Raw genomic sequence first — 21,874 nt, forward strand, 5'->3', positions numbered from 1 at the left:
TGAACTTACTGTGATAATAATTTGAAGAACTTAGTAATTTTTCTAAATCAACCACACTGTGTTAGGCTCAAGCTGAGCGAAGGCCCTTCTCTCTACCTGCCGTCGCCAGAGGAAAGCGCCTCGACTCCCACTACATTTCAGAGAGTGGATGTTTGCCCGAGATGCTGTGCAGAGCTGTAAGTATTGAGGACAGTATTTGTTTTTTTAAAGCAGTATAGAAAGTGGCCTAGAAGGAAGAATCTTTTTGTGTTTTTTGTTTTAGTTACAGTTCTTCCTCTGTGATCAGCTCTACTGGCCGAGAGCAGCATCTTGTGCTCTGCTGAGGAGGAGCGGACCAGGGAGGGAAAGACATCAGGAGCGATCAGTGAAGCTGCATAAATATTACATCAAACAGAGGCAACATCACGCCAACAAGAAAAGCATCAAAAACCTGTACAGCCTTGCCCGCTTCAACTGGTGAACATATACGGACCCTGCAGTGGGGGTCTAAGTGGGTTTATATGTAGAGAATATATAAGCACGGCTGCCCCTAGTGAGCGTGTGCCGTGTGTCCTTTAGAATGTCACAGATTAAATGTTGTTTGCTGTACAGCTTCTCATGTTTTAACGAGTAACAAATCAAAGAGATAACGGACGACCTCCTGTTAGCTAACTGTTGCCATGGTTTCATACTGACAATCCTTGTTGCATGGGAATGTGATTGTGCATGGCATTGAGTGAGTGAGTCACAGTCAGTGCATCTAATCTCACGTAGATCAGATAAATGTGGGCTTCTGCCAGATGACATCGCCACTGTAGTGAAGAAGGTTTTAAGATTGAAACCAGCCAAAAGACTTTTGTCTTTCCTTTCTTTGTTGCAGAATAACCTCTGACGGGGGTTGTGACCCTTCCGAGTTATCAAAGATTTGGGATTGTAACTTTGACTGTAACATCGGAATCCACTTGTTTAAGTAACTAGTAGTGGATCACAACGGCTTCCTAACAGGCTGTTCAGCTCTAGTCTTTCATGCCTCAATTGTAGTCGTGATGTTGACAATGTACTCGATGATTATGGCTAAATATCAAAGTTAAGGAGACTTCTGATATGAATGAACGTGTTAATAATAATAATAATTCCAGGACCCCGTATCCTTTCATGTCTCTCTGCTGCTACAGTTTAAAACTCATTTTCAGCGTGGAAAAGGACCACTAACACTAATAGAGGTGAAACTGATCAAACTACAGTGAAGCATGTAAAAGGACAGGTCTGAGTGACTGTTGAAGTATTACGACAGAGCCTTGATCTTATAAACCTGTCCGTAGATTAAAGGACCAGACTTAAATTACTGGCTGTGAAAAGGAATCCGACATTGTGAGCAGGTTTAAAGAACAAACCTTCCCCAGCTTCAGGAACCCCCCAGCGTACTCCAAAACACAATCTTTTCTGCAAGATAAAAGAGACTGGTGTCTGGGTAGCAACTGTGCACCAAAAACCCATTCCTTCACAAAACAATGTCCGCTGATCCCACTAGTCACAACTAAACCATGCTAAGAATCGTTTTGAGTAGCTGTTTGTGTAAAGTCAGACACAAGCAATTTAGGAAAAAGTGATGGTCAAAGCAATTAACTACTATAAAATAATACGAGTCGAGCTCCCCTCTGCTGCACTGGTACCATCCACAGTGTCTCCTTAGAACTGGACTGGAATACCACCCTCACAACAACATGTGTGTACAGCAGGGTGCAAGTGTCAATGAGGGAAATATCAGGTTCACGTGCCAGTAGTCCTACTATGCAGCCAGCTGCAACGAGCGCAGCGGCCACGTTGGGCCAAGGACCAGTCATAACCTATTTATGGCCGTAATGTTTTGCTCTAAACCAAAATAGCACTGATGTCTATGCAAAGACTTTAATCTAAAATGACCTCCTGATGACCGTTAAGCATAATGAACATTTTAAACAATACTCTGAAATAGCGGGTGCTCACTAATTATTATTTTCCCTTCCAGACACGGACAATGATGTAAGAAAATGAATTCAGAAAACAAATCAGCAATACAATCAAACACATCATTTGCCATGTAAAGCCACTGGATATGTAGGCTGAATGGATTTTTTTAATTTTTAATGTTTTCAATTCAGCCGGAACTACAACACTATTACTGTAACGTTATGCTGGTTTGGGGAAAAGAGGGCGAACTGCAGGCATATTAAATGCTTTTCAGATTGGGGCAGCAGAGAATCAGCACTGATCGGATCAATGTTCATTGGTGAACAAAACAATCTAGAATGAGATTAACTTTCAAATGTTACAAATTGGTTCAAATGTCAAAGTCGTAAAACTAAAGATTATAAATTTGCTCTTTAGACTCAATAGTTGTAGGAAAAAAGGAATCGGAAAAAATCGGAAACTAAAACTCTTCTGTGCACCTTCCTGTTTGCATTTCCACCTCATCTGAAGAACCGTAAAGATTGATGGAAGTGTTTGATGGTTTTTGAAGAACACAACCGCCATGAAACAATATGTACGTTTTTAACATTTATTTAGTTTGATATCTGAGATTTGTTATGAAAAATGCAGGATGTTCTATATTTAAAACCGGGAAACTCCCCCAGGGGAGGAAACAAACGGGAAAACATACCCAGCTGATTGAGGGAATAATGGATATGGATAACTTTGTGTCAAAAACTAACCGCAATGTGTGTTTTTGCATGTTTGAGTCGATTTGTTTTGGGTACCTTGACCCTGCTGACAGCTTCCTGGGCCTGCATCATGCGTATGTTCTTGGAGGGGTTCCTCTCAGACAGCAGCTGTGTGGAGCCCAGGTAGTTAGCAGCAAAGATAATTCCATCAATCAGGTCTTCTGGCTCACAGGGTCCTGGTACTGGGCCAGGGAGAAGCAGAGAGCATGGTGATTAACAAGGAGACACACGGGGAAGGACAGAGTCCGGTTAGACTGAAGGGTTCGGCTGTGTGGCGGAGACAATATTGTAATCACTGCAGTCAACGAGCAGTGTGGAGAAATGGAGCCAAGCGTTGTTGCTCTGGAGATGGAGATATGGCAATAACAGGCTAAATGGAAATCAGCAGTGAGATGGCCACTGGCTGTGAGCTGATGGAGGTACGGTGCTGGTGGGAGGCTGTGCTCAGATTAATCTGTGTCTCTGATATGGAGATGTGGACTCTCAGACACCCACTCAGGGACACAATGTGCTGTCATGAGCTCAAGGAGCAGACAGGCGGCTAAGCCCTTCATTCATTATTAGGCCTACTACAAGAATTATATCAGCCCTGTGTGATGACAAAAAAAAAAATGAAAACAGGTGTGCAGACAGATTGACTTACCGTCAACGAAGCTGGGGAATGATGCAACCTTCTTTGTTGGCTGGAAGAAAAAGAAACAGGATATGCCCGATAAACGATGGTTAGCAAGTGTCATTCCGTTCCATCGAACATCTAATTTGAAGAGCACCTGCCAAAGAATTTGGCATGATGAGCAGGGAAGCCTGCTGATTCACTTCACTTCAGGTAATTATTAGAAAAACTCGGATGAAGAGAGAATTTTAAAGGAGCATCCAATCCTGTAAAACCCATCTGTTTATGGGGAAGGTTATTGCTTTTTCATCCGTGAGCGTTTTACCCTTCCTACATTTAGGCAAATGCCATGGCAACAAATGCTGTTTAAACAGTATGGGAGATTTGACACCACATTTTTGACAAATGCACACAGTAGCAGATTGATGTACACCTTAGTTCCTCTGCTGAGAAACCGGGTATATGCGCCTTGCTCAAGGGCACAGAAATAGTGCACGTAGAGAGAGTGCAAAGCCTAACTCATCCACTTCACACATCGACAGTGCTGTGGGAGGTGGAAGAGAGACGAGGAAAAGGAGACAGGATCTGAAGTGACTCATGGGATTCAAACATTCATTTTAGTGGATCCATTTGATCCTCCAACCTGCTCACCACGCATTGACAAAGTCTACTTTATTTAGGACAGGGCGGTGTGGGTAGAGGCAGCACGGGAAGCAGCGAGTGCAGACATCTCACGGAAAAAAGAACCCGCTGCTTAGGTACCAGGACGCCATCCTACACAGCCATATGCTGAGTGTAAGGAACCTGGTATGGGCCAAAGGTTGACCATCTTACCTCTAGCACATTGTTGTTCTCCAGGGGAACGTTGAGGTCGGAGCGCTGCTGTTTCCTGGGTTGCTCCGCGCTGTTGCTCACCTGGCCAATACACACAGGGAACCGGTGGGCGAGTGTACGCATTAAAGGAAGGAATCGTGTATTGGCAAAGTCAAGCACATGTACAACATTTCCCTTCTGCTTGTGCTGCTGGTTAGAGTGGGAGGCACAGGTTCAGGTTGGAGGAAACATGGAGTGACTCGTGTTGGTGGGCCGGCTGAAAGTAACTCTCTGGACCTTTACCAAATTAACAGAGTTTATCTGTAATTAAATGGAAAACTAAAATCCTCTTCAGGGTGAGGCAGTCGTTTTTCTTGGTTCAAACTGGCACATGTTTAACTTCTGTCTCTAGCCAGCTCTTTCTTTTGTCTCATCTCTCCTCACACACGTGGATGTATTCTCCTGCCAATAACCCTCCTCCTTCTTGGTGGGGCAGGGAAAAGGGGAATTTTTGCCCTTGCGGCTGTGTGTTGGAATATAAATGAATTACCGTAAACATAACACTACTGGTATCCTTTGCTAGGAGAGAGTGAAACATTAAGTCCTGATCAGTATTCATCATGCTGCCAACAACAGTTGTGCAAACAGCCATTAAGTCAATTAGCCCTGTGTTGTTGTTTGCTGCTGTTAACTGTGTTGCTCCACAAAGGTACATTCATGTACCGACTCCAGTCAAACCTTGTACATGCCCTCATCTGTAACAGAACATATGAGAGAGACTACATGCAGAACTTTATCATCAATTAATCAGCACTGCATCAATTTCAAACTATTAGCATATTAGCATTCAGAAGAGTGGCACCAGGAGAACAAGCTTCTTCTGCTGTGAAGTACTGGAGAACACACATTAATTTAATAAGGAAGATAAAGATATGATTTTATATTTTAAAAACAAAAGTCGACATGATGAATATACATGTTTAGCTTTAGGCTCAACGTGTTACACAATCCTTATTATCTCATCATTATTAATGATTCATAATTATTTATCATTAATGGTTAATACAAACTACAGTAATATCTTGTCATATATTATACATAAAGTGTGCTTTTCTCAAACCAAAATGACTAATTTGATTAGGGTGCAAATCAAACAGTAAGCAAGTAGGTCTAAAAGATAAGGTTGCAAAAGCACTTGACCCTTGGTAGTTAAACTAACATGTCACACATAATTTAACTCTGACTGATATTTACAATATGTAACACCATTGAAATGAGACTACAGTACTGTGTAATCTACTATGCATCACAGCAACAGAATGTGTGTGTAGATGACCTTTACGTCCCTCCGTTTTATAATTCTTCTTATCCATAATCTCTTGATTCACACAGTGAACTGCTGAGCTTATATTTAAGTCATTGCTGCCCTGGTTTATTCAAAGGCTGAATTGCTCTACACTGAACATTGTATTTGATAACGGAGGACGTGACCACCAAATCGTCTTGGTATTACCATCTGACTTTTAAAAGATGGGGGGGCTCAGCATGTGTTAGCATCTATTGGTGCGCCTGTACATGTTGCGTGTGCACTCATCCAGAGCTGGGAGCGGGGGGGGGGGGGGGAGATGGGGAGTAGGGCAGCTCAAGGTAACACGGGGGGAGGGGAAAGGCTCCAGCCCTTCTCAGTGGCGATGAGCAACATGTTGTGTAGCTCATCTCTAGCTCCTCACCACAAAGCCGCCACAGATCAATGACACAGCCGTAGTGTACAGTACATTCTCTGCATTGGGAAAGGCCTGATTAGCACAATAGCGACGTTGCTGTTTTTGCTATATTTCTATTTCACCCTTCATTTTTATTTTCATGCTAAATACTAGTGGTTTGGTGATATTTGAAAAGATTATGGAATTTCCAGAAAAGCCAGTGAATCACAAACCTCATTACTAATGAATTGGGGCTCCATCTATAGACAAAGGCAGACAGCGGAATTCCATATTGCTGTTTCCGATTAAGGTGGTGATGTGGCATTAGTGTTATTATTAACATCTTTTGAAACGTGATTAACAATGTTTGACAAGGGGACATTTTTATCACCTTTCAGTGCTGTCACCAGACTACAAAATTTGAATTTCCTCCGTTGTCCAGTTGATGTGCTTTTAATGTGTAATTGAGAAATAAGCCTGACTTTGTATCCTTTCGATATTGGGGACAATAGCGCATGGACTTGATGTTTTAGTTTAAAAAGAATGAGAGTGATGCAGACTACTCAAAAAACAATCCATCCCATCTTCTTTTTAGCAAACATCTGTATGTTGTTGTTGTAGTAGTCTTTTGTTGTTCAACCCCAAATTCACCACGTATGAGTGATCTCTAATTGGGTTGGTTTTAAACTATATATTATAAATGGGTAAATGGAAATATAATTGCTTGCTTGCTTTAACCTTTAAAAACAGCTCACCTGCTCCTGTGTCCATCTCTGCCTGTCTTCGGGCGAGCGTGCATGTGCCTTGATGCCCCTCTTGAGGTCCGGGGTGTTGTGGTGCATGGAGGGCAGGTTCAGGGACTTGGGCCTGCTGTCATGGCGATGGGGAGCTTGTGGGTAAGGGGCTGCATCCGGCTTCGGGTGAGAGTAGTCACTTGGTGCAGGGTCCTGCAGCAACTCCTCTGGGCTTTGGTCAGTGCCACTGCTTAGACTCCCCATACTCATGCTCATCTTGATCTCTGCAACAATTTGATCAATGTCCTCCTCCGCCTCCTCCCCCGTCTCCCCCTCGACCACCAGCACTTTGCGGCTACAGTATGGAGAGACTCGCACTGAGTTGCCATTGTCCTCTGGGGCGTAGTAGCCCCTTCCGTGTCTCTGCTTCTTGTCACCTTCATCCTCCTCATCTTCTTCCTCATGGTGGCAGTACTCCTCGCTCTCGGCCCCCCCCTCTTCCTCTCGGGTGTGCAGGGTGTCTTGCATGCAGGGTTGGTGGTGGAGATGGGGGTGATGGTCGAGGATTGGTTCTGGTCTTCCATTGTATATCTGCTCATCTGGATCCTGTTCCACCACCTCGCAGCGAACCTCTCCCTCCCCCTCAGCCCACTCCTCCCCCCTGGGCCTCTCAGGTTCCACCCACTGCTCCTGCCTGGCCTGGCCTTCATCTCTCCACTCCTCCGTCTCCTCGTCTCCCTCTCTCCACTCATCAGTCGCCTCCTCGTCTCCCTCTCTCCACTCCTCCCTCGCCTCCTCGTCTCCCTCTCTCCACTCCTCCCTCGCCTCCTCGTCTCCCTCTCTCCACTCCTCCCTCGCCTCCTCGTCTCCCTCTTTCCACTCCTCCCTCACTTCCTCGTCTCCCTCGATCCACTCCTCCGTCGCCTCCTCTTCTCCTTCTTTGCACTCCTCTGTCACTTCCTCATCTCCCTCTCTCCACTCTTCCCTTACCTCTCCCTCGTCTTCTATCCACTCTTCCCTCACTGCCCCCTCTCCCTCCACCCATTCTTCCTCTCTCACCTCCACCTCGCCTACTCCCTCTCTCTCCTCGGCCTGCTGACATTCATCAGCGGGGGCTCCGTCCGGCTGGATGCTGGTGACACAGCCCCCCTGACTGTGGCTTTGGTTGTGTTTACAGTCTCCCTGGCTGCTGCAATCCATACCTTCCAGGTAGCTGTCATCCTCTGGGCAGTAGCGGATGTAATAAGTTACCCCTTCATCTTCCTCTGCCAGCCCTGCAGGGATTCATGATCACAAACAAGTGGTTATTAATATCTGGGTCTACTCAATTTAAATCTCAATAAGCACTGACCTAGCAAGCACTCACATGTACCTTTTAGGGATGGGGACCAATGATAAGTTCTAAAGTTCTAAAATTCCCAACCCGCACACTCCGCTCTGCATCTGCCAATCGGCTTGTTCCTCCCTCACTGAGAGAAAAGCACTCGGCGAGATCTCAACTCTTTGCTGTCCTGACTCCCAGATGGTGGAATGAGCTCTCTGATGACATCAGGACTGCAGAGAGCCTCTACACCTTCCGCCGAAAACTCAAGGCACACCTCTTTAGACTCTACCTTGACTAAAACACTAGCAAACCGTAGCACTAACAAATCGTAGCACTTGTTCTTATATTGGCACTTTTCTATAACATGTTTTGAAACTGCTTATTTGATGAAAATTGTACTTTCTTGTTACTTGTTCTTCTGAGTTTGTATCTTTATAGTGGATGCACTTATTGCTTTGGATAAAAGCGTCAGCTAAATGACATGTAATGTAACATGTAATGTAAAGTTAAACCGGTTCCAAATATGTTAAGTGTGATTCATTTATATTATATATGTCACAAACAAATCTTAATACTAAGCGTTGATTGAACAGCTGACCACTCATTCCAGCCAGGTACAATATCAATTTTGCAGTGGACTTTTTTTTTCATCTACATGCTGTCACTATTATTCTAATTCAGGGCTTTTTTTGTTCCCCATAACAGCTTGTCAACAGAAACAAATGAAGTGTTTGAAAATCAACAATGGATGAATGGATACTGGAGGGGTAATAATAAACAAACATGGCATCACCATGGTCATAGTCTTCCTCTTCATCTGAGGTGTTGTTAATGTAGTCCGAGCTGGAGTCGTCATCCAGGCTGTCAGCTCCACCGTGGAAGTCTGCCCGGCCATGGTAATCCTGCTCACGTTCATGTTCTGGTGTGGAGGGTGTTGCTGGCCGCTGGACCTCCGGTCCTGCATCTGCTTGGTTGCTGTACAGCTTCACTTCAACATCTGCATTTGCATCCACTTCTGAATGTTTGCAACTCAGGGCTTGAGACTTTGGAGAAGAATATTGTGCTTTGCAGGATTGGGGGAGGGCTTTCGGCTCACTTGACTCTTTTGGGTAGCGAACTGGGCGTTGCTGAGGTGGGAGGGCTTTCAGATCACATGACTGTGTAGGGTGAGGGGTGGGGCAGGAGGGGGGCCCTGGAGCGCTCATTCTGTTTCCTCCGCTGGTCCCCGGCCTCTTCCTATGAGCCATGACTGACTGCTTACAGGCCATGCATTGTTACTGGTTTGATCCTAGGAAATAGATACAGACCCGATGTTAGAGCAACTTTAAAAGATATGTTATCAAACACAACATAGTCCTCCATTTATCTTTTTCTGTACTCGACATAATTGAACACTGCGGTCTCTTTTTCACATTGAGAGGAACTTTTTTGTGTTTATTTAGCACAATGTTGGCTTCAAATAGAGGGGGCTCAATATATCCCTCAGACTCAGCTTAAGAACAATAGACACAAAGACCAGCGGTGTTCTAAGCACACAACCATCATATAAACCGTGAAACTTCAAAAGAAACAATCAATAGTTTAATTATGGTCATCTCCACATCAGTACTGCACATGTGCCCTGATTCAATTTGGTTTGATGACAGAAGTCAAGACTTACTTATCCTTTAGTAACAAGCTGGTTGAGAAAGGTCAACCATGGGGACAAACTCTAGGTTAACAAGTGCAGGTGAGAAGACAAGCAAGTAGCCTTACATCTTTGCATAAGACAAGATAAAACAAATGCAACATTTTACTATCAAAAGCCAAACTAACAAAATCATAGCCAGTTACATCACTTTGTTAGATAAACCACATGGCTTTTGCTAGCATTGTTCTATAGACTGATAGCAACAAAGCAAAAGCTACAAAACTGCAGCAGTGAACAGGTGGGAAGGTCAAGTATTTGATTCTTACTTTCCCAAAGACTAATATATAAAGGATTTTATTAAAAAACCCAATAAAAAATTCAAAACAAAAAAAATAAACACACAAACCTGCATCAACACATACACACACCTATTGATTCCAAAATGAGTAATTTTTTTGTATTTTCCTTTGTGTCGAGAATACTCTATCATCCATTGTGTTGCCATCATCACCATCCAGTTGCCATGATCAACTGCCCTCAAGAGGGGTGTTGCTGCTTTTTCCTTCCGGTGAAATATAACAAGGAGTATGAAGAGACTGCAAACAGTTATTCCACAGGTAGGCAAGTCGGAGGACAAATATTACATCAGCACAAGGGGCTACTTGCTGTTGTCTAACGGCACAAGCATGATATACATACATACATACATACATACAAGCACTTCTAAGGATGTTACTGACCACAACATACTTGTAAATGCACACACAAATACACAATACACACAATACAATCAGGTTCCACCTGATCAAACATATGAACATGTACTGTACACCTAATGAAGCACTATTTTCAGGATGTTCATTTAACATTACATGAAAAGCGACTTCCGTTTGTCTGGTCTGGAAAATCGCTCACTAACCTGAGGTCCTGAGCTTGAATGTGGGATACAATAGCACTGGGATCTGCTGCAACAACGGCCCCATCCGCCCTCGTTCCCTCCCTCCCCTCTGGCCTCGCTCCTCCCTTCCCCCACCAGCTGCTACACAGCATGCCCCTCTCTGACTCCACCCTCCTTCCTCCTCCACGTTACACCCCAGCATCCTCCTGCACAGACCCGGCCCCGCCTCGCTCAATTCTGGCAATAAGGATTGGTAACTATTGGTAACTGCATCCCTTAGGGACTGATACCCCCTAACCTCCTCTTTGTTGCCAATAGCACAGGGTGGATTTAAAAGCCAGGGTTTCTTATTTGGGTCTCATAATCCTGTTTTTCATTCAAGTTTATTATATATATATAAAATAATAATGTTTCGTTCTCAGGTTCCTTTTTTGTTTTATTACCAAAATATATATCCATATAAGTTGAGGGCCATGGTGATTAAAAATCACACATAGTATGTTTAATTGAATTAATTTAGCCGTGATATTTTGACCGAGATATAAAAATATTTTAGCTCATCTGGTCTTGATGCTTTAAGTCAACAGTTGGCAGTCAGGCTCCATTTGGGCCATAGGTTTCCACACAGGTGCCTCTATCATTCATTGAAGCAAAAATGAATATGACATTTATATTGTTTGGTATTATTTTAGGATATATATATATATTCAATTTGTTCTTTATTCCATTCGTTATTTTCACAGGGGTATAAAAAATAGTTGGCTGGTGTTTGCTTGTACGCCGTTATATAGATTTCAAATTGACGACTAGTTCTTTTCTTTTGTGATGGCAGAGAATATATGTAAATAGATTTGCTTGTGTGCAGCTGTAATGTTCGCCAACATCGAACACAACCATCTTTTATGTTATCACTTAAAGAAATTGGCTTCTTCATCTAATTTACAACCAGATAAGACCTTAATAAATGATTGTGCGTGTATACTGGTCTGGCTTATAAAGAGTCTCTTCATGATAGGTTGTCGCTCTGTCTAATATATGCAAGGACATGCTCCTGCCCTGTGGGAATCTTAATAGAAGCAGTGGCCAAAGAACACACGTAACAGAGCTTCGACATAAATGCGCTGAAATATAGTCACCGATTCAAGCTATTACCATCATTACTGAACAAAAGGGTTACACACACACACACACACACACACACACACACACACTCATTCATAGCCACACGTATGAGCAGTACTAATAGCAGCCGGCAAAATCCAAATTGTGTGTTTTCAGCTGCAGCTGGGCTCCACTTGTGCAAGGCTGTCTCCACATTCAGACCTATTCAAAGCTTTAATTAACCCTCGGACCCCGTTTTGGCGGACGCATGTCTTAATCGCGTGTGTTTACACGAATATGTGTCGTGTGTGTATGAAAAGGTAAAGAAGGGCTGACTAGAGCACATAGGGGGAGAGAAGCAGCAGATGGCTTAGTCAGAATGAGGGACTCGGTAATACTAATGTGTTTTAAGATATGACCTCTGTTCAGATTTAGACAGTCAGGCTTAACAGGGACGAGACAAGGCAGGACAGAAGATTGTGTGAGAACCACGAAGAGAGAAGATCATCAGCCGAAACTGTAACATGATTACTCAAATCGTCTGCAAATGGAGTAGGACAGAAATAAGTAGCTCTATTGATTAGCCCATGAATGAACAAATCCTCTTTGGGTGTGGGAAAGTGAGGATCAGAAGCACCAAGGTATTTAAAGTTGAGAAGGAATGAAAATGCCTTTAACGGTTTTATATTACAGCCCATGTCATACTGCGCAGTAATATAAGAGGAACACCTGAAAATCACTGGTGCGAGGTGTGTAGTTAAACTAGGTTATAAAAATGATTTATGTTTTTAGTCTGATGCATTGGTCAGTTAATTGCATAAACATCAATTGTATTACAGGAGCGTATAGATTTGCATCAATCAATATCAGAACATCTACTTTATTATGGAACTTGTAAACATAGTTGAACAATTGAAGCCTTAGTCTACATAGCCAACTATTATGTATTATGATTCGCTTTCTATCGTTTTGACTGACTGAAGGTGAATTCTGCTGCTTTGACAGAATCAGACACTGACGATCAAACCATATTTTGCATTAAAAATTGTGGTTGGGATGGAAAAACTGTTAAATTCATGCAGCTAAATGGGTAGGATTAGATGAGCAATGATGGAATATGCACCGGTTCAATGAGTTTCCAGAGAGGATGGAGAGAAATATTCTATTTATATATTTATATATATATATATATATATATACATACATACAAGATAGAGACCTTGCAACCTGCCGCTACTCAGCACAGGGTTGAGGAAGAGAGATTTGTATTTTGTCCTTTCTCCCTGTTTTGCACAAAGAAACACAAAGATTTCTGTTTGTGAAGGTCTGGCTTGACGTCTATGAGAAATGGATCGTAATTCGTACTTGTATTGCAACCTTAAAAAACATTGTAAACATGAGTATATGGTCAAAATCAATACTTTCTTCACATAAGTCAACCATTCAGAGTAAAACATAACAGAAAGTAGAGTATTCTTATAGTAGGGTGGGATTTGTGTGATTGACAGGTCTGCGCCACTACGTCACTATACATTTTAAATCCGTTCATTGGTTGCATAAAAAAAACACAGCAGCGGCTGTAATCCTAGATGGCCTCTGCAAAATCACTGGCTTCAAATGGCAATTGAGATATCTGCATTTAGATTGAGACATATTTACCTATTAGCACGCCGTTTTTGCAAATTTATTTGAATGCTTCCTGCAATTACTGCAGTGGCCTCGCTAAGTTGAATTTATCTCCAAGAGGCCATTACATTCTGTGAAGAAAAAGGATTTCTTCCTGCAAGCTTCCCTTTCAACTGGGAGTCAAACAACCCTTTACCTAATGTATAATCCTGATACTAGTTTACCAAAGACCATCTACTTTAAGTTTCAACATCTCTATTGGGGCCAGCTATGCTTAAACGACACTGTAAACATTACATAACATTTAGCATTTCCACTTTCTTAAACACATACTGATAGATTGTGTAACATCCAGATCCTGCTGAGTTATGTTGCTTGCAAGACAAAGATTAAAGGCTCTATCTGAAAGAGACGGAGTGAGACAATGAGTTTCCTCTCAGCTGTCTCATTGACATTCAGCATTTGTTCTCCTTCCTCCCTCCCTCCCACCCACTTCAGGACGACGAACAGAAGGGCAAAGCGGGAAACAGGGAGAGAAGGAAATCAGAGACTCGGTGAGCAGCCTGGAATGGCAAAGGACCACTGAACGCATCGCTTGCTCTCCATCCGCCATTCTACCTGCCATTGTCCATTCAGCCACTTCAAGCACAACGGCCCAGACACGCCCTCCAACTCCTCCTCCGTTACCATGGCAACTCTTTGTTTTCCAGCTCAATCTCTCATAGGAGGACCGTCTCAATCAATCATCAAGTAATCCATTTTACAGAACAAACCAATGTAACCTTTTGTGCAGTAACGGTTTCTAGTGACACAAGAACCAGCAACCCTTTTAGTGTGAGCAGTGAGTAAATTCACACCAAAACAACAGGTGAGTGCAGAATGAATACACCAGATGGCTGTTTTTCTTTTTGTGTGGCCCTGCATCATGCACATTGTCTAGGTTCAGGAAAACAAGCAACATGCCTCAACACAGATTCACAGTTTTTTTGCACTTTAGCAGGCTTCGGTCTTTATGCGGTTTTAAATTCAAGTTGAACAAGATGTAAGAGAAATGTTTTTGACAAGATGGTATTTACTCGAAACAAAAAAATCAAACTTATCAGCTAAATGCATTAGAAGTAGTTCAAATCCAAGATTGACCACAGCGGGAGAAGAATATACGTTTACCCTGTTTTAGACTTGTTGCATGTGGACACTGAATGCACCAGGTGAACTCACAGTATGAGCACGTCCTTCAGTTTGTGGGCTCTGAGGCAGGCCAGGTGGCACTTGGGGCCTAGGTTGGCCTACATTTTAAGCAGGAACATGAAACACTCTCCAAAGTTTACCTGGCAAAAAGCCCAGCTTGCAGAGAGCTAAACACAACTAAATGGGCCCAGCGGGAGAAAGATACTGGGGCAATTTCACAGGGTTTAACTGAAGCTGTCAACAGGGTATGGTTACTGATGAGACGGAAAGTGAGAGAGAATGAGACATAAAAAGCATGGAGTCATTCTAATATCTAAAAATGGTGAACTTAACAGTGATAGCAGCCTTGACACCCTACGTTCATTGTTGTGAACTTCCACCATTGCAGACATGATAGGATTTAATGAAGAGTTCTTCCACACCAATCCAACCCGGCAGAAATCTGACAACAAAATCAATGTGTATTAATCTAATAGCCCAATAGAAAGTGAGGGAGATGATATAGTTGACGGAGATGTGGCTAATTGTGCAAATTATGTTCTGCTTGCAGGAAGCATGCAAAACGGATTAGTCATTTTTTGTGTGCGTCCTGACAGAAACGAGACCGAGAGCATTAATCTCTGAAAATGAGAAGTGAGATTGAAAATTGATCTAAATAAAAAAAAAAACATGTTTTAATTAGGAATAGATAGATTTGTGTAAAGTCTATTTTTCATACTTTGTACTCTGGTCTAGGAGGTCTTATTTACTGCCCTTCACAATGTCGAGCTATGGTTAGGGTCTTTGAGTCAAAGGGACATAATAAGCCGAAGGTCTGATGCAGTACAATTTGCTACACACAGTTAATCTTCCTTTTGACCAACATGCTTTTCAACTACTTTAGCAAATAATGATTACACAGACAGACATTTAAGGTCTTTGGATTTGTTTGATACATGACTAAATTTGTTTTGCAGAGAACATATTAGTAATGCATCAATGTCAGTATATAAGGACAAATGCAGAAACGTTGACACCACTGGACTGCTCAGTGAATTTGAACCCAGCCCTTCTTGAGAATGTAACAAATGTTTTGAATCAATCAATGTCAAAATAAATAAAAATCCAGTAAGTGGTGACTGTTCCACCGTATGAGAGAGCTAATTAAACCATCACAATACTACGAATTTATTGTAATAATAATAATTAATTTGCACTAATGTGATTTTGGCACTTTCAATCATGATGTAGGAGCCATACATCGTTTTGATTATTCCTTTGTATTATTCTTTCTTTCTACGTTGTTTGTGTGTGTGGTGTGACGTCATTCGTACCCACGACACCGTAAGCGGGGTGTGGTGTGTGTGGGCGGGTGTATATTAGTGTGTGTCTGTTCACCTGTGGGGGGTGGTTGTTTGGAGCACGGCTGCAGGGTGAGCATGGGGAAAAAACTTTCTTTTGACCGTCAGCGTCAGCGTCAGCGTCAGCGTCATTGTCATTGTAATCGTCACCAGAAATGTTACTATCGACTGTCAAATAAAATTCTTGTTCTTTAGTCACTGTGCCTTACTGTTGGTGAAATGTTCACGTTGGAGGGCGACGCGTCATTAGTATGATCCCCTCATGTCTTAGCCTGCTGCGGCTTTTCGGATATTGTTTGTTGTGTAAAAGCCGCTATAATTTTGTCAAAAGAAAGTTTGTTGAAGCGCGGAAATGTATTGTCGTGATAACGCTGGATGTCGGAGATCGCTTTCAAAGTTGTAAACGATAGACGTGAACGCTCATTAGACTCGCGTAAAGCGCATTGATTCACAAATTTGCTGTTACTATGCCTTTTGTGATCACAGCGCTTCTATTTTGAAAGGTACACGTCTATAAATATTGTGCATTGTTTGTATTCCCCGCTAGGCTTAGTAGTACTTTCGCATAAGGTGATTGTACTGGTTTGTTTGTTTTGGGACCTTTTGTAGGGTTTTTGTTCGTGCGTCAAGCGGGTGAAGCATTGCGCTTGGGAGTGCCGCCGTAGTTCTCGTTCTAAGACGGTTAGTCTGGTTTGAGGCTATCGGTATTTAGGTACATAAATACCCACCGCTAGTACGCACAGAAGACTAGGGTGAGTCTAGTTTAGCCTCGGTGGAAGTTAGGGGGAATCAAAACGATGCACTGTAGCTGTACTATTTTCAGGTGGAAATACAAATTATAAAAGAGCGCTATGTCTTAACGTCATTAGCAGATATTTTTTGTGATTTATTGGATTTTTTGTAAATGGAAAATGGAGTTGAACGACACCAGCCAAGTTGAGAAAAGACAAATAACACTTACACCCAAAGCCTTTGAGCACAAATTGGAAAAGCTCCAAGAAGAACGTCAAGTAAAAATAAGGAAGATTAAAGGTGCAATAAGAGAAATTAAAAGCCTAATGCAAAGGGCGGATAATGCTGAAAAAATACGGTCATGCCTTGATAAGGTATCGAGCTTGTTTAAAGTAGCAAGTCATCTTCATGGTGTTGTGGCTTCTATGCTCCCACCTGAAGAACAAGAAAAACAAAATTCTTGGTTTGTCAGTATTGAAGAACATACAATTGCTTTTGTGGAGGAGACCAATAAATGGCTGCTTGAGGTGCCAGACACGGCAGAAGAGTGTGTTGTCGCACCATGTTTAGGATCTGTTCCCAACAATGAGGCAGGTATTTTGGAAAATGTAGTGGATGACATTAGACCGATTGATAGTGTTTCTAATGTATCAGTGAAGTCAAAGAGGCACAGTTCAGTAGTAAGTAAATCTATGTCCACTACTTCATCAGCTAGATTAAGGGCTGAAGCTGAGACAGCTGCTCTAATGGCTCGTCAAAGAATGCTGAGTCAGAAACATGCCCTGGAAGAACAGCAGGAAGTATTGAGGAAGAGAAAGGAGGAGCTGGACCTGGACACGGAGCTGGCGGCATCTATGGCTAAAGTGAGTGTGTTCAAGGCTTCAGAAGGATCCTGTGTGTCTAATGTTTCCGTAAAATCAGATGGGATGAACTCTTATTTGGAAAGAGGAAAAGGAACACAGTTAAGACCTGATGCTGTCAAATTCGTGCCTGAGTTCAACACCCAACCATGGGATGCAGAGGCTGGAGGTGAAGCTTTGCTTTCAGGTTATTCTGCTGTAAGGCCTAAGACACACAACAGAAGGGAGCCGCCTGCTGCTGTGACCTGGCCCGGTCCGTCTGCTTTGCCTTCTCTGCCCGCTGCTGCGACTGGGGTTGGTATGTCCACTCTTCCAGAAGGTTCTTCTTATCCACCAGTTACTCACATTCAATCTGGAGATACATCTGTGACAGCGAATAATTCTGATCAGCGCTTTCTCACAGTTTTGGAAAGACAAAATCAAATTACATCTTTATTGGTTGAACAACAGTCACTTTTTCTCTTACCTAAGCGAGACCTACAGGTTTTTGATGGAGATCCTCTGGAGTATCAAACCTTCATAAGAGGATTTGAACACAACATTGAAGCTAGAACACAAAGCCAAAAGGATTGTTTGTATTACCTCGAGCAGTATACGAGAGGGCAGCCCAGGGATTTGGTCCGTAGCTGTCAACATCTGCCTCTGTCTCGTGGATACACTAAGGCAAGGTCACTACTTCAAGAACATTTTGGCGATCCATTCAAAGTAGCCTCCGCTTATATGGATAAGGTGCTTTCATGGCCTATGGTTAAAGCTGAAGATATCGACGCTTTGCAGGCGTATAGTCTAATGTTACAGGAATGTTGCAATTCCATGGGGACTGCCGCAAAAGATCTGGATGTACCTACGAATATGCAAAGCATTGTGAAAAAGCTGCCTTATAAGTTGCGGGATCATTGGAGAAGTGTGGCTGGTGATATTCAGGAGAAGTTTCGCCGTAGAGCTACATTTTCAGACATTGTGGAGTTTGTTGAGAGGCAAGTCAAGATAGCAAGTGACCCTCTTTTTGGAAATATACAAGATACACATGTGACAGGAAGAAAGGAATTAAAAATAGTCAAGTTGCACTCTCAAACTGGTTCAAAGGCTAGAGGCAGTAGTTTTGCCACTACCGTGACACCTGCTGAGAAGAAAGTGGAGTCTGGAAACAAAATAGAGAAGAACTCTCTTGTGAAAGTTTGTTTGTTCTGTGGAGCTGGACATTCGTTGGATGTTTGTCTTTCTTTAGGTAAAAGGACACAAGATGAGAAATTGTCTTTTTTGAAGGAGAACCGTATGTGCTTTGGATGTCTGTGCGTTGGGCACATGAGTAAAGATTGCAGAAAACGTTTAATATGTAGAGTATGCAATTATAGACACCCCACGTTGTTGCATTTCCACCCCAAAGCAAAACAAAAGAGTTTGACTCAGGCCAATGGTGGCTTTGAACCAGTCAGAGAAGGCGCTGTGGTGTCTGTTCAGTCCAGTGGCTTAACTGGGGCCGGTAAGCAGGACTGTACACTTTCTATCTTGCCTGTTCAGGTGAAATCCAAAAGTGGGCAAGAGACCGTGGTCACGTATGCGTTTCTGGATCCGGGGAGTACTGCCTCGTTTTGTACAGAGCGACTCATGAATCGGCTCAATCTTACAGGGAAGAAGCTCGGAATACTCCTTAGAACTATGGGGCAGGAGAAGGTGGTGGAAAGTTACAGGTTGTCAGACTTGGAAGTCTCCAAGTTGGATTCTGACAGCTTTTGTGACCTGCCTGAGATTTTTACTCAAAGAAGCATGCCTGTTCATAGAGGTAACATTCCACGCTCAAAAGACCTCCAAAGATGGCCGCACCTAAGACACATACAAATACCAGAGATTGACGCTGATGTGGACCTTTTGATCGGCACTAACGTCCCTCAAGCTCTGGAGCCGTGGGAGGTAGTTCGAGCCGTGAACGGCGGCCCTTATGCAATTAAAACCATTCTGGGTTGGACCGTCAATGGTCCGCTGCGAGGAGATAATCAGATCCGTGATCAGTGTTCACAGCCCGACATCTCAGTTAATCGCATCTCCGTGGCGAGACTTGATGAGCTTTGGGAAAAACAACTGAAGGTGGATTTTCCCGAAAATCTGCATGATGACCAACCTGGTCTGTCGAGAGAGGATAAGCGCTTCATTGAGTCAGTTTCTGAATCTGCTAAGCTCATTGATGGTCATTATAATATCGGTTTGCCGGTAAGACAAAGATCCCTCAAAATGCCAAACAATAAGACAATCGTAGAGCAGCGTACATTGAGTCTAAAAAGGCGTATGAACAAAGATCTATCTTTTCGCTCCGACTACATTACATTCATGTCTGGCATGCTGACTAATGGCTACGCAGAGAGAGTTCCTACTGAGCAGCTGGCCCGTTGTGATGGAAGGGTGTGGTATGTACCCCATCATGGGGTGTATCATTCCAAGAAGAAAAAGCTGCGAGTAGTTTTTGATTGTGGGGTCACGTTTCGGGGGATGTCTTTGAATTCTCAGCTTCTTCAGGGACCAGATCTCACAAATTCGTTAGTGGGAGTCCTCACAAGATTCCGCAAAGAACCTGTCGTGCTCATGGCTGATATTGAAGCCATGTTTCATCAGGTCAGGGTGCCAGTTGAAGACTCTGACTTGTTGAGATTCTTGTGGTGGCCAGATGGAGATTGTACTCAGGAGCTAGTGGAGTACAGAATGAGGGTGCATCTATTCGGTGCTACTTCCTCCCCTAGCTGTGCCTGTCTCGCCCTGAGGAAGTGTGCTGAAGACAATCAAAAGTGCTTCAGTCCTGTGGCAGTTAACACTGTACTGCACAATTTCTACGTCGACGATTGTTTGGTGTCTGTTGGCTCTGAAGAGGAAGCAGTATCTTTATGTCAAGAGCTCTGTGCCTTGTGTGCTAAAGGGGGTTTTAAGCTCACAAAGTGGATTAGTAACCAACGCATCGTCCTCGCCGCTATTCCTCAGGAGGAGCGGGCCAAAGAGGTAAAAGATCTGGATTTGGACAGTGATGCTTTGCCTGTAGAACGTGCCTTGGGTGTTCAGTGGTGCGTCCAATCTGACTCATTCAAGTTTAAAATTACACTTAAGCCCCACCCACTCACAAGAAGAGGAATCTTGTCCGTGACTAGTTCAATTTACGACCCTCTTGGTTTCTTGGCACCTGTTGTTTTGTCTGCCAAGAAAATACTCCAAGACCTTTGTAGGAGACGTCTGGGATGGGATGATCCTTTGCCCTCTTCTGTTGCAGGAGAATGGACGGCCTGGCTGGAAGACCTTCATGATCTTGAAAATTGGGAGGTCAGTAGGTGTTTAAAACCAGTGGACTGTGGTCGTCTTGCCTCTGCTCAACTACACCACTTTGCAGACGCAAGTGAGGAAGGGTTTGGGACTGTGACTTACCTGTTACTCCATAACGATAGCGGGCAGACTCACCGTGCGTTTGTAATGGGAAAGGCACGAGTAGCTCCTTTAAAAATTGTCACCATTCCCCGTATGGAGCTGACTGCCGCGGTGGTGGCTAGCAGGATGGACAACTTGTGGAGGAAAGAGCTGCATATGGACCTTGAAAAGTCGGTCTTTTGGACGGACAGCACTTCTGTTTTGAAATACATAGCCAATGAGACATCTAGGTTTAAGATCTTCATAGCAAACAGAGTGTCTGAAATATTGAAAACGTCTAACGTATCACAGTGGAGGTACGTGAATACAGCAAGCAACCCTGCGGATCTAGCTTCCAGAGGTATTAGTGTTCAGTCGTTTTTAAAGACTGATGCATGGCTCTGTGGTCCTGACTTTCTTTGTGAGCCTGAGTGCATGTGGCCCAAAAATCCTGAGACCCTGGAAAGCTCTCTCTCTGAAGACCCAGAGGTCAGGGCTGTGGTGGTGAGCGCTGCTCAAGTTGAGCAGGTTAGTCCTGTGGAGAAGCTCATTTGTTACTTTTCCTCCTGGTTCCGTCTTAAAAGGGCTGTTGGTTGGCTTCTTAGGTTTAAGAACTTGCTCCTATCCTTGGTGCAACATCGAAAGCTGGCGAGAGAAAACATTTCTAGGACAGATCTAAGTATTGAGCAGCGGGAGAAAGAACTACAGGTTCAGATGGAAGGTATTAAGTCTCAAATACCAAAGGAGGGTTTATCCGTGGAGGACATGGTCATGGCAGAGTTAAATATTGTCCGTTTCTGTCAAGGGGTGAAGTTTTCGGAGGAACTGTCCCATTTGAAGAAAGGAGAGTGTGTAAGAAGGACAAGTCATCTTTACAAGCTAAACCCGATCCTGGATGGTGATCTCATCAGGGTTGGGGGACGGCTCAGTAGAGCAGCAATGCCACTTGAAGCGAAACATCCAGTTATACTGGCTAAAGATCAACACGTTTCTAATCTCATCCTTGCTCATGTACATCAAGAAACAGGCCATGGTGGACGAAATCATATGCTTTCTCATTTGCGACAGAAGTATTGGATTCCTGGTGCCTGCGTTGCCATCAGAAGGGTTCTGAGTAAATGTGTTACCTGCCGTAAACTGTCTGCTTCTCCTGGACATCAGAAAATGGCTGATCTTCCTCACAACCGAATTACTCCTGATGAGCCTCCTTTCAGTCGTGTTGGGTTGGACTGTTTTGGACCATTTGAAGT

At 43.3% G+C, this 21,874-nt stretch overlaps 1 protein-coding gene across 5 annotated transcripts in view; it reads right to left on the reverse strand.

Annotated features, from left to right (window-relative positions):
• Positions 1-21,874, reverse strand: part of apba2b (amyloid beta (A4) precursor protein-binding, family A, member 2b) — a 54,876-nt gene that overhangs the window by 9,156 nt on the left and 23,846 nt on the right. For 3 of the 5 annotated variants that reach the window (XM_062561738.1, XM_062561742.1, XM_062561739.1), the window contains exons 3-7: positions 8,662-9,156; positions 6,566-7,818; positions 4,129-4,209; positions 3,325-3,364; positions 2,718-2,863 (exon numbers count right to left, since the gene is read on the reverse strand). In XM_062561738.1, the coding sequence (XP_062417722.1) occupies positions 2,718-2,863; positions 3,325-3,364; positions 4,129-4,209; positions 6,566-7,818; positions 8,662-9,136 (1,995 nt within the window). In that variant the 5' untranslated portion in view covers positions 9,137-9,156. Of the gene's footprint in view, positions 1-2,717; positions 2,864-3,324; positions 3,365-4,128; positions 4,210-6,565; positions 7,819-8,661; positions 9,157-10,417; positions 10,437-21,874 lie in introns of those variants that run through there. The other 2 variants (XM_062561740.1, XM_062561741.1) reach the window with 2 other exon arrangements.

Source organism: Pungitius pungitius, chromosome 4, assembly GCF_949316345.1.
Source record: "Pungitius pungitius chromosome 4, fPunPun2.1, whole genome shotgun sequence".
Classification (NCBI taxonomy): Eukaryota; Metazoa; Chordata; class Actinopteri; order Perciformes; family Gasterosteidae; genus Pungitius; species Pungitius pungitius.